The sequence below is a fragment of the Cetorhinus maximus genome, chromosome 4 (genome assembly GCF_964194155.1).
Source record: "Cetorhinus maximus chromosome 4, sCetMax3.hap1.1, whole genome shotgun sequence".
NCBI lineage: Eukaryota > Metazoa > Chordata > Chondrichthyes > Lamniformes > Cetorhinidae > Cetorhinus > Cetorhinus maximus.
Genome location: NC_135882.1, coordinates 138,061,788 through 138,075,498, shown reverse-complemented (window position 1 = coordinate 138,075,498; position 13,711 = coordinate 138,061,788). Strand labels below are relative to the sequence as shown.

General features: G+C 42.8%; 1 protein-coding gene across 3 annotated transcripts in view; it reads left to right on the top strand.

Moving 5' to 3' along the window:
• Nucleotides 1–13,711, top strand: part of LOC144679935 (serine/threonine-protein kinase OSR1-like) — a 246,877-nt gene that overhangs the window by 167,491 nt on the left and 65,675 nt on the right. For all 3 annotated transcript variants that reach the window (XR_013576449.1, XM_078540914.1, XM_078540913.1), the window contains one exon: nucleotides 4,154–4,202. Coding sequence is in view for 2 of the 3 variants with exons in the window: in XM_078540914.1 (XP_078397040.1) it covers nucleotides 4,154–4,202 (49 nt within the window). In the remaining variant the exon portion in view is untranslated. The remainder of the gene's footprint in view (nucleotides 1–4,153; nucleotides 4,203–13,711) is intronic.

Below are 13,711 nucleotides of genomic sequence, written 5' to 3'. Positions count from 1 at the left end.
TACAACATGTCAGCCATAATCTTATTAAATGGCAGAACATTCTCAAGGGCTGAATGGCCTACTCCTCCTCATTCAAATGTATTTCCACTGTCAGGACGGTCAGTAACCAGAGGACACACAATTAAGATAATTGGCAGAAGAACCAAAAAGAAGATAATTGTTTTTATGCAACAAGGAATGAATGTCAGAAAGGGTGATGGAAGCAGATTCAATAGCAACTTTCAAAATGGAATTGGTTATAAACTTGAAAATGACATTTTTGTTTGGATATGGGAAAACAGTGGGAGTGTGGGACTAATTGAATAACTCTTTTAAAGAGCTGGCTAGACACAATGGACTGAATGGCCTTCCATGCTGTGTGGTTCCATAAAACCTGGGATGTTTCTGGTCCCTGTTGCTTTGTGATGAAAACTGCAGAAATGGCTATAAATGATTATTGCATGTTTTAATGTCCCAAACTCAGCAATGCTCAATTCTCATTCTTTGCTATTTCAATTCTCGTGAAACCATAAAAACACTTGCACATTTTTAATGCAAATATAAAAGTCTTTTTTTTTTATGTAGATTGAATAGTAAACTATAATCTACTGTTATAAATGCTGTCAGCTTTCAGAGTTAGTCTTATTGAACATTCTGGAACAATGCACCAGTGCCCACATACTGTTCTACATTCGTCAAATGTGACCTTAGCGTAGGCAGTGTAATTATCAGCCCTATCCATTGGATCAAAGAGTTTTCATCTCTATTTATTGTTTATTTATTAGTGAATGTGCTGTGATGGTCAAACTTTTCAAACCTCCTTTTATAAACTAGTGTTTAATGTAAACAGTAGATGTGCCCAACACCCCCCCCCCGCCCCACCAAATTTATACATAAGTGCCACTCTCAGTATATTGAAGAAAGGTATGAAAATCTAGGTACAAAGGCCAGGAGCAGGAAAAAGAAGGCATTAAGCACAATAGTAGCTGTTTTAGTAAAAAAAACAAAATACTGCATTTGCTAGAAATCTGAAACAAATAGAAAATGCTTGAAAGATTCAGCACATCTGGCAACGTGTGTAGAGACCTGACAAAAGTCATTGACCTCAAAAGTTAATTTGGTTTTTTTTCGCCATATACTGCCAAACCTCCTGAGGATTTACTGTATTTTCTGTTTTTGTGTTAGCTGTTTTTGGTTAATCTCAAACTTCACTCCCAGTTTCCTGCCTTCTCGACATATGTCTCAATCTATTGAATGGCACAGACAGAATGGGCCAAGTGGCCTAATTCTGAGGGAAATTTTTCTATAATTCTCTTTCGAATCCTTTTATACCCTTCGCTTCAACAGCCTTCCCTGGTAACCTGTACCACTTGTCTGTTACTGATCTAATTCCAAATTACACAGTCACTTCCTACTTGCTAAATTTTTAATTTATCCCCTGGCTTTTTAACTCTGACTGTCTGAACAACTTGCCTGGATCTAAGGTATTTCCATTGTTTTAGTCTAGATGAAAATGATCTCTCGTGGCAGGAGATGTTAGTGTTTTGCAGGTTTATTTAAAGTGTGGAGATCTGCAATCCTCCATTGCAGGGAGCTATCCTGCTGATGTCAGCTACATATTCATCCGGTACTGCATTCTGCTGATTAGTGCCTTCCAATTGACATTCAGGACTAGACAGAATGCCAGTCTTAAATTCCCCCTGGAGCTACTCTCTGATGGTTTCCAAAGCCGACAGCACGTTTTCTCTGTCTGGAATGAGAAAGAAAAATGCTGAAATTATACTTGATGAACAATCTTATGTTTTATCCACCCCTGCTCCCTGCACCCCCCCCCCCCCCCCCCCCCCTCAAAACAAACTCTGGATCCTATTGTCCCCTTCCCCTTTGAATGTGCTGACTCAAGCTATAGAAACTATCGAGGTATTTCCCTCTCGTCTCGTCCCTCTTGTCCATCGGGAAAATCCTGACGCACATTCTGCTGAATCACTTACTTTCTATGGCTGAGAAAATCTTCCCAGAGACATTGTGGCTTTGGGCTTTCCAGAGGAACCTCCAATATGGTATTTGTGCTTGACAAATCTAAGAAAAATGTTAAGAATAACACCAGGAACTCTTCATTGCATTCATCAACCTGATCAAAGCATTTGACTCAGCAAATCACGAGGCTCTGTGCTGTACCAATTTGGATGTCCAAGAACCACCTTCACGATCCTGAAATTGCTTCATGATGAAATGACCACAACTGTCTGTGTGGGAGACCTGAGACAGATGTTTTCAAAATTCCAACGAGACTGATGTCCCCTGTGCTACTCGTAACATACCTGACGGTGGCTATTCACTTCATCAATACTGTCCTCTGGTGTCAGTATTAAATACAGTGTAAATGGAAAACACTTTAATCTTAGTTACCTCTGCCAACTAGGCTAGAGTCTAGTGGCTTCACCAGATTTGCAATCCATTCTTGATCTCTTCAATTCAGCTAACAAGAAATGTTTTCTGTCCTTGAATGTTGCCATAACAAAACTTGTATATCAACCCTTCACCTGGTCTGCCAATATTCCTTCGACCATTCATGTTGAAGAATAGACTCTGGAATATGTTAAGCACTTCCCATACTTCAGCACCCTCCTCTTTCAAAAGGTCACAATTGATGCCCAACTGTGCCAGTTCACCCTTCTACAAACTTTGGCAGTGAGTGTTTGACAACAAAGATCAACAAAAGTCCTTGTGTATAGAGTGGCTGTTGTCACCATGCTCCTACACTGCAGTGAGACCTGTCTAGGTTTCCAGAAGGCAAGTCCGTGAACATTCAGGCAAAACTCCTGCAAAATCAATTTCGATGTACTGGTCACTGTCTGCATGGCTATTCCCACCTGGTCCTATTTTCTCAAATGGCCAACACTCAAGGGGAAGACAGAGAAAATACTTCAAAGACACTCTGAAGCTCCTTGAATGTGGCAGTGTTGACCTTAACAGGGAGGAGCTTGCTACCAATCATTCAGAATGGTGAAAATCTGTCCATCAAGCTGTATCATGTTTCAAATCCCAATACCTTAATGATGAGGCAGAGCAGCAGCAGCAGAGAAAGGAAGCAAATTCTGCACTCCGGATCCCACTGCCCCGTGCGATGTCCTGTCCCATGTGCCCAAAGTTGCAGGTTGAAAATCAGCCTGCTCAGTTGCATGAAGACCCATGGCAGAAACTTGCGACCCTGAGTAGACATCATCCTTGAACCAAGGGGCAGCCAACTGCGAGTCAAGTTGCCCTTTACCTCCACAGGTGGCCGAAGGTCTTTTTAATCATGCAAGTGGACTATTCTCATACAAGACCCTCAGTAGGCCAACAAACGGTGCAGGTTAGGAACTACTTGAATGATGGAACAGGTTTGAGGTGCTGAATGGCTGCCTGCCTTTCAAATACTGTTGACTGTATTTTTTAATTCATTTTATGGGATGTGGGAGTTGCTAGCTAGGTCAGCGTCTATTGTCCATCCCTAATTGCCCTTGTGAAGGCAGGGGTGAGCTGCCCTCTTGAACCACTGCGTGTGGTGTAGGTGCACCCACAGTGCTGTTAGGGAGGGAGTTCCAGGATTTTGACCCACCAACAGTGAAGGAACGGCGATATATTTCCAGGTAAGGATGGTGAGTGACTTGAAGGGGAACTTCCAGGTGGTGGTGTTCCCATGCGTCTGCTGCCCTTGTCCTTCTAGATGGTCATGGGTTTGGGAAGTGCTGCCTAAGGAGCCTATATAATATACTGAGAGATCTAGCAAACACCCAGCCATATCAACAATTGCTTCATTTAGGAGACTCACCACCATCATCTCAGGGCAACAAGAGATGTGCAATTCAAGTAGTGTATCAGTGTTGACAGCGTAATCTGCATTGTGATTGCCTGCTGAGGTTCCTGCAGGAGAAGTGTCTACTTGAGTGATTATAAAGCATTACCAATGATCACCTTTTTGACAGATCACCAGATTTTTCTGATTACCTGGCATAGGTGATCAAAAATTTCTTCCCTTGCTCTGTAACACACCTGAATGTTGCAAAGACTTACCTTGTTTGGCAACTTTTGGACCAGGTTCAATCAGGTTCAGCATATTGAGGACCAGCCAGTTTGGTCCTGTTGCTCTCTGTTGCTCTCTCCTAATTGGATTTTTTCTTCTTAATTTCAGGCCCACAGCAGCAGAATTTTTAAAACACAAGTTTTTCCAAAAAGCCAAGGTAAGCTAGCACATCATGCCATTATTATGTCTGTTCAGTAAACATTGCAATTAGGCTGTTGGAATTGCATTTTAATGGGTTTCCTGAATGAGTATAGGAAATCATATCAGCTGTTTTTAAAAAAATATATATTCATGGGATGTAAGCATCTCTGCCAAAGTCAGTATTTATTGCCTATCACTACTTGCCTTTGAGAAGATGATGGTAAGTTAGCTTCTTCAACCACTGCAGTCCATATAGTGGTGATAGTCCCAAGGTGATGTTAGCGAGTCCTAGGATTCAGTAAAGTTGAAGGAATGACGTTATATTTCCAAGTCATGATGGTGTGACTTGGAGGAAAACTTGCAAGTGCTGCCGTTCCCATTCGCTGCTACCCTTCTACTTCTAGGTGGTAAAGGTCACGGATTTGGAAGGTGGTGTTAAAAGCTTGGGCAAGTTGCTGTGGTGTACCTTGTAGATGGTACACACTGCAGCAATGGTGCATCTGTGGTGGGAATGAATGTTTTAACATGGTGGATGGGATACCGGCCAAGTGAGTTGCTTTATCCTGGATGATGTCAAGCTGCTAGTGTTGTCCAGGCCAATGGGGCTGTTCCATCACACTCCTGACTTGCACCTTGTAGATTGTAGAAAGGGCAATCAGGAGGTGAATCATTTGCTGCAGAACATTCACCCTCTAACCTTTTCTTGCAACCATAATTTGTAATGTGCCTAGTCTAGTTCAGTTTCTGTTTAGTGGTCGACCTTAGGATGTTGATGGTGGGACATTTGGCCACGATGGAACTTTTAATGTCAAAGGAAAGTGGTTAGGCTCTTGTTAGAAATGATCATTGCTTGGAACTTGTGTGATGCAAATGTTACTCGTCACTACCGATCTCAGCGTGCATGTTGTCAGGTTCTTGCTGCATGCGAGCACAGTTGGCTTCGCTCTCTGACATACAAATTAAACTGAGCACTCTGACCATCCACTTCAGATATAAAAGCAAAATACTGTGGATGTTGGAAATCTGAAGTTAAGATACTGTAAATATTCTGCATTCATCAAAAAGGTCAGCAACATGTAACCTTAACTTTGTGTTTCACTCCAGAGATGCTACGAGACCTGCTTAGTATTTATAGCATTTTCTGTTATATCCCCCCTCCTGATTATGATAGAGCGAAGGTCATTGCAAAGCCTGAAGATGGTTAAGTTCAGGACACTGCCCAAAACTCCTGTAGTGGTTATCCTGCAACAATCACAACCATCTTTGTTAGGTAGGACTAATGACTGCAGCCAGTGGAGAGTTTCTCCACCCCCGCCCCCTGCCGATGCTGCACTCAGTCAGAAACTGCTTTGATATCAAGGGCAATCGCTCTTGCCTCAACTCTGGAATTCAGTTCTTTTTTGTCCTTGCTTGGATCATGGTTATAATGATGTCTATAATGAGTGATGGGGCAGTATTTGCTAGATTGAATTTGTCCTGCTTTGTGCGCAGGACATAACCTGGGCAATTTTACACTTTGTTAGTCGGTAGCTCCACTGGAACAGGTTGGCTAGTGGCGTGGCTAGCTCAGGAGCACACATCTTCAGCAGTACAACAGTGATGTTGTTGGGACCCTAGGCCTTTGCTATATCTGGTAGGTTCAGCTGTTTCTTGATCACAAGGAGTGAATTAAATTGGCTAAAATTTGTTTTCTGTGACACCGAGGACCTCGGGTGGAGGCCAAGATGGAGCAGCCACTCAGCACTTCCAACTGCAGATAGTTGCACATGCTTCAGCCTGATCTTTTACAATTCTGTGCTGGGCTCTACCATCATTGAGAACAGGATATGTTTATAGAACCACCTCTTCCTGTTAGCTGTTTAATTGTCCGCCACCATTCATGATTGGTATTGGCAGAACTGCTTAGTTTTGATCTAATCTGTTGGTTGTGGGATTGCTTGATCCATTACAGAGCATGCATGCTAAACAGTGGAAGCAGCATGTCAGGTGTGCAGAAAAATGGCAAGGAGAATTCAACCTGGAGAAGTATGAGGAAGGGCGAAGAAGACAAGAGTAGACAAGACTGAAAAGTGTAGAGAAACAGAGGGACCTTGGAATGTATGTCCACAGATCCCTGAAGATAACCATTCAGACTGAGGTGGTTAAGAAGGTATTTGGGATACATTCCTTTATTAGCCAAGGCATAGAAAATAAAAGCAGGGAGGTTAATGGCTAAAATGCTAATTAAACCCCAGCTAGAGTGTTGGGTGCCATTCTGGTCGCCACATTAAATGAAGAATGTGATTATAGTTGGGAGGCTACAGAGGATTATGCCATCACAAGCTGCCCCTCTGCTCGAGGGTGACATCTAGTCATGTTTGCAAGCTTCTGCCATGCCCTTCATGTAACTGAAAAAGCTGATTCTTGATTTGCAGATCCTTGGGCACATGGGGCAAGGCGCTGCACAGGGTAGTGGGACCTAGAGTGCAGGATTCGCTTCCTTTTCTTTTCTGCCATTACCTCTGCCTCATCATTGAGGCATTGGCACTCAATGTGATGCTGCCTGATGGACAAGCTGTCACCATTCTGAACAATTTGTAGCAAGCACACCCCAGCCATTAAAGTCAATGCTGCTGCATTTAAGGAAAGCTTCAGTGTCTTTGAAACATTTTCTTGGTCCTCCCCTTGAATTTTGGCCATTTTAACAGTTGAGAGAACAGTACTTGGCAGGGGAGATTGTTTTTGGCCATCCAGTGTCCAGTCCAACAAATTTGATTTTTTTGCACAAGTTTTGCCTGAATGATTGTGGATTTGGCTTCAAGAAGGACACTAGCATCCTCTCATTGAATTTGGAGGATGTGGCAGAGGCATTGCTGATAGAATTTCTCTAGCATTCTTATGTGTTCCAGGTCTCGCTGCAGTGCAGGAGTGTGGTAACGGCATTTTCTCTGTACACTAGGACCTCTTTTAACTTGCCTCTGCAGAGGTCTTCATTGTCAAACACTCATTGCCATAGCTTATAGAAGGCTGAACTAGGCAACTGATTCTGTGTTGGATCTCCTCACCAATGGTGGCCTTTTGAGAAAGGTGGCTGCCAAGGTATGAGAAGTGCACAACATGTTCCAGAGTTGGTGGCGTAGTGACTCTTAAATACCCTCTGAAACAGCCTAGCAAGCCATTCTGTTCTCAGGGGCAATAAATGCTGGCCTAGCATGAACGAATATAAAAGAAAAATGTATGGTGGAAAGAATACTTGCCTGACTAGGTGTGGGTTGATACAGGAACATAGAACATAGGTATTCAGCCATTTGAGCCTGATCCGCCACTCGATTAAAATCATGGCTGTTCTGGTTGTGGTCTCAACTCCACTTTCCTGTCTGTCCCTTTGACTCTCTTGTCTTTCAAAAATCTGTCTAACTCAATGAATACATTTAATGACCCAGCCTCCAGTGCCTTCTGGGGAAGATAATTCCACAGATTAACAATCCTCAAAGAAAAAGATTCTCCTCATCTGTTTTACTCTTAAACTGTCCCTTAGTTCTAGCCTCCCCTACAAGAGGAAACAAACTCCTAATATCCACCCTATCAAGACCCCTCAGGATCTTCTGTTTCAATAAGATCTCCTCTCATTCTTCTAAACTCCAATGGGTATAGGCCTAACCTGTTCAACGTTTCTTCCTGATATTATAAGCCCTTCATCCCTGGAATGAGTCGAGTGAACTTTATCTGTACTGCTCAAGCAATTGTATCCTTTTTCAAATAAGGAGACCAAAGCTGTGTACACTACTGCAGATGTGGTCTCACCTAAGGCCATGTATAGCTTCAGTAAATCTTCCCTACTTTTATATTTCACCCCCCTTGCAATAAACGCCAACATTGCATTTGCCTCTTAATCACTTGCCGTACCTGCATACTAACTTTTGGTGATTCATGTACCAGGGTACCCAGATCCCTCTGTACCACCGAGTTCTGCAATCTTTCACCATTTAAATAGTATACTGCTTTATATTCTTCTTGCCAAAGTGAACAAGTTCACATTTTCCCACATCATACTCCCATCTGCCAAATCTTTGCCTGCTCACTTAACCAATCTATATGCCTTTGCAGCCTCTTTACTTCCTCTTAACTTACTTTCTTACCTATCTTGGCGTCATTGGTAAATTTAGCTACCATACATTTGGCCCCTTCATCCAACTCATTGATATAGATCATAAATGGTTGAGACCCCAGCACTGATCCCTGCAGCACACCATTAATTACAGCTTGCCAACCTGAAGACACATTTATCTCTACTCTCTGCTTTCTGTTTGCTAACCAATCCTCTATCCATACTAACATGGTACCTGCTACACCATGAGCTCTTCTTTTGTGTATCAACCTTTTATGTGGCACCTTATCAAATGCCTTTTGGAAATCCAAGTACACCACATCTACAGGTTCCCCTTTATCCGCCTTCGCTGTTACTTCTTTGAATAACTAAATTGGTTCAACATGACTTCCCTTTCTCTCAACCATGTTGATTCTGCCTGATCCCATTTTGATCTTCTAAATATCCTGCTATAGCCTCCTTAATAATGAATTCTAGCAGTTTCCCTATGATGGCTGTTAGGCTAACTGGCGTAATAGTTTCCTGCTTTCTGCCTCCCTCCTTCATTGAATAGAGGTGTTACATTTGCTATTTTCCAATTTACTGGGAATCTTCCAGAATCTAAGGAATTTTGGAAGATTCTAGTCAATGCCACTACTATATCTGCAGCCACTTATTCTAAGACCCTAAGGTGTAGGCTGTCAGGTCCTGGGGACTTGTCAGCCTTTAGGGTCTTAATAGTTTTCCCAGTACCTTTTCCCTGGTGATGGTGATTGTTTTACATTCCTACCTGCACTTCACCTCTTGATTTTCAAGCATCTTAAGTTTTCTAAGTCTTCCACAGTGAAGGCAGTCACAAATACCTGTTCAACCCCTCTGCCATTTCCTTGTTTTCTGTTACCAATTTCCCAGACTGCTCTCTAGAGGACAAACACTAGCTTTAGTTAATCTTTTTCTATTTAAATACTTGTAGAAACTCTTAATATATTCTTTTATATTCCCAGCTAACTTTCTTTCTCCCTCTTTTTTTAGTCATTCTTTCCTGGCTCTTACAACCTGACCAATCTTTCAACCTATCACTAACCTTTGCAGATTTGTACAGTGTTTCTTTCAATTTGATACTATCCTTAACTTCCTTATATAGCCATGGATGATGCATTCTTCTCGAAGAATCTTTCTCACTGGTATAAATATTTGCTGTGAGTTATTAAATATCTCCTTAAAAGTCTGCCACTGCATTTCCAATGTCTGACATTTTAACCTATTTTTCAAGTTCACTTTAGCTTGCTCTGCCTTCATACCTTTATTACCTTTATTCAGGTTTTAGACGCTCACTTGTCTCCTTCAAGCTGAATGTGAACTTCTGTCATGTTATGATCATTGTTGCCTTGAAGCCCCTTTACCATAGGTCATTAATTCTGTCTTATTGCACATTACCAGGTTTAGAAGAGCCTGCTTCCTGGTTGGCTCCATAACGTATTACTCTAAGAAATTGTCTTGAATATACTCTACGAACTCATTTTCCAGGCTACCTTTACTAATTGCATTCATCCAATCTATGTGTAGATTTAAGTCACCCATGACTATTGTGGAACCTTTCTTACATACCCCATTTATTTCTTCCTGTATACTCTGTCCTACATTCTAACTACTGTTAGGGAGCCTATAAACTACTCTCAGAAGTGACCTTTTAACTTACCTTTTTCTTATCCCTACCCAAAATGATTCTACATCCTGCTCTTTTGAGCTACGGCCATCTCTTGCTCCTGTACTATGACATCCTTAATTAACAGAGCTAACTCGCCACCTTTTCCTCGTTTCCATCCTTTTTGAAATGTCAAATACCCTTCCGTATTCAGGTCCCAATCTTGCAACCATGTCTCTGTAATGGCTGTCAGGTCATATCTATTTATTTCTATTTGAGCTGTCGATTCATCTGTTTTGTTACAAATGCTGCGTGCATTCAGATACAGAGCGTTCAACTCCGTCTTTTGACCATTTTTGCAATCTCTGGCTTCACCTGCTGGTGCACTTAATTTTGTGCACTCTGCCCTTTCCTGCCACACTCTGGTTATCATTGCCCAAATTGCTACCCTGCTCTATTATCTCATTGCTTCCCTTTGATTTACCATATCTCCTTATGTGATCCCTTCACCCCACTATTTAGTTTAAAGCCCTCTCTACCACCCTAGTTATATGACTCATCAGAACACTGGTTCCAGGTAAAGACCACCCCAACGGTACAGCTCCCACTTTCCCCTGTACTGGTAGCAGTGCCCCATGAACTGAAACCCATTTCTCCCTGTTTGACCCACACATCCATTACTCTAATCTTATTTACCCCAAGCCAATTTGTTGTTGGCTCAGAGATATTATAATCCAGAGATTATTACATTTGAGGTCTGCTTTTTAATTTAGCCCCGAGCTGCTCATACTCCCTATGCAGAGCCTCTTTACTAGTCCTATCTATGTCATTGATGCCCATGTGGACCACAACAACAGGACCCTCTCCCTCCCACTCCCAAGTTCCTTCCCAGCACCAAGCAGATATCCCAAACCCTTGCAACAGGCAGAGAATATAGCCTTCTGCACTCTCGGTCTCACTGCAGAACTGTCTCTATCCTCCTGACTATACTATCTCCTACCTTAATGTTCCTATTGACTTCTCCCACTTGTATGTCTTCCCTGTACTAAGATGCCCTGGTCTGCTTGATCATCCACCTTGCAGCTTCCGCTCTCATCCATACAAGCTGCAAGAAACTCAAACCCATTGGAGAATTGCAAGGGCTGAGGCTCCTCCACTTCTACCTTCCCAATCCCCATTACTGCCTCACTCGCAGTCGCACCCACCTGTCCCTGACCACTGATCAAATCAGCTGGTCCTATCAGAACTGAAGTAGTTGGTTAATTGCTCTGCCATTTCCTTGTTCTCTATTATTATAAATTCTCCTGTTTTGGACTGTAAGGGACCTACATTTGCCTTCACTAATCATTTTCTTTTTTACATACATATGTAAGCTTTTATAATCTGATTTTATGTTCCTTGCAAGTTTACTCTCATGCTCTATTTTTTCCTCCTTTGCTGAATTCTAAACTGCTCCCAATCCTCGGGCTTGCTACTTTATCTGACTCCTCTGGATCTAATACTATTCTTAATTTCCTTTGTTAGCCATAGTTGGACCGCTTTTCCTGATGTGTTTTTGCACCAGAAAGGAAAGTATAACTGTTGCAAAGCATACATTTGTTCCTTAAATATCAGCCATTGCCTATCCACCTCATGCCTTTTAATGAAGATCCCCAATCTATCTTAGCCAGCTTGTACCTCATACCTTCTTATTGTTTAGATTTAGGATCCTAGTTTTGGTTTGGGCTACTTCACTTTCCATCCTAATGAAGAATTCTATCATGTTATAGTCTCTGTTCCCTAAAGGACACCACTCAACAAGATTATTAAATAATCCCTTCTCATTGCACAGTACCAGATCCCTATGTCAGGCTTGACTAGTCTATTAGACAGCTCTCCCAATTTTGGCCACAGCCCCCAGCTATTAGTAAGGAGGAATTTGCAGAGTCAATAGGGCTGATTTTGCCTAGATTGATGTAAGTGGCCTATCTGGTTTTCGCTGTTTAATACAACAGAGTGGCTGGCTAGGCCATTTCAGAGGGCATTTAAGAGTCAGCCACATTGCTGTGGGTCTGGAGTCAAATGGAGGCCAGACCAGGTAAGGATGGCAAATTTCCTTCCCTAAAGGACGTTAGTGAACCAGATGGGTTTTTACGACAATCGGCAATGGTTTCATAGTTATCAACAGACTTGTATTTCCAGATTTTTATTCAATTCAAATTTCAACATCTGTCGTGTGGTACTTGAACCCGGGTCCCTAGAGCATTCCCCTGGGTTATTAGTCCAGTGACAATACCACTATGGTATCACTGGTGGGGAGGCTTGCACATTCCAATGATGATTTGAACAATGCCGTTGGGAGCCCCTTGATCCTTGTAAAGCCACCCTTGCAAGGTCAGGGATGAGGTGCAAGCCAAAAAGTCCTCTGGGAACAGGCGGAGGAAGACTATGCATTTCACTGGCAGCAACGTGGCCCTGGTCATTCTGGTTTGACATGTCACTGAAATGTGATCACCAACCCTTCAAGATCATGTGGACAATGACAATACCTCAAGGTCCTTGCGTTAAACAAAGTCATGTGCAGGGGCCATCTGTTAAGTCTTGTGGCAGTGAAGGATTTGCGATTCCTACCAGGCTGTCAACCTGGGAGACCATAGCCAAGAATCTCTACGCAGGTGACCATGCATGAAGGGCATTGGACACCTGTTGGGATGGAGGTGTCTTTGGGCAGCAGCATCTGAGACTGAGTTGTCCTCCTTCAGTATACCCTCTGTTCACCCCAAATGATGAGGGGCCTAGAAAAGGTAACCAAAAAATAGACTGACTTTTTTCTCCTAGCTGGGGAACTGCACCCAGTGGGGATCACCTCCTTTATGGTCACTGAAGGAAAACTCTCAATTTTGCAACTATTGAAATGCACTCGAGGGTAGTCTCAAGAGTGACTGGTCTGGAAAGAAGAACTGCAATCGTATCACATGGACTGTAAAGACTCCAAATTGACATTTCTTTCCTCAGTAAGACTCACCTTCCTGGGGAGGGACAGCTGAAGGAACAAGTGGAGGGGTACACCTTCTGGAAAGGAAAGACTAACCGTAACCCTTAGTTGGTTTTGAACTCCCCATTGTGTAAATGAAAGACTCATGACACATTGCCTGCAGCTAAGCCGAGTGTCCTGGACCCAACCATCAGCTGCTTCATTAATGACCTTCCCTCCATCATAAGGTCAGAAGTGGGGATATTCGCTGATGATTGCACATATTCGCTGATTGCACAATGTTCACCATTCATGGCAACTCAGATACTGAAGCAGTCTGTGTCCATATGCAGCAAGACATGGACAACATTTAAGCTTGGGCTTATAATTGGCAAGTAACATTCGTGCTGCACAAGAGGCAGGCATTGACCACTGTTAACAAGAGAGAATCTCACTATTTCCCCTTGACCTTCAATGGTATCACGATCGCTGAATCCTCCACTATCAACATCCTGGGGGTTACCATTGACCAGAAATTTAACTGGACCAGTTATACGAATACTGTGGCTACAAGAGCAGGTCAGAGTTGGGAATTCTGCAGCAAGTAACTCATCTCTTGATTCCCCAAAGCCTGTCGTCCATCTCCAAGTCGCAAGTCAGGAATGTGATGCAATACTCTCCATTTGCCTGTGGTGCAGCTCCAACAACACATGAAACTCGACACCATCCAGGGCAAAACAGCCTGCTTGATTGGCACCCCATCCTTCAGCATTCACTCCCTCCATCACTGAAGCACAGTAGCAGCAGTGCGTGCCAACTAAGATGCACTGTAGGAACTCACCATGGCTCTTTTGACATCAC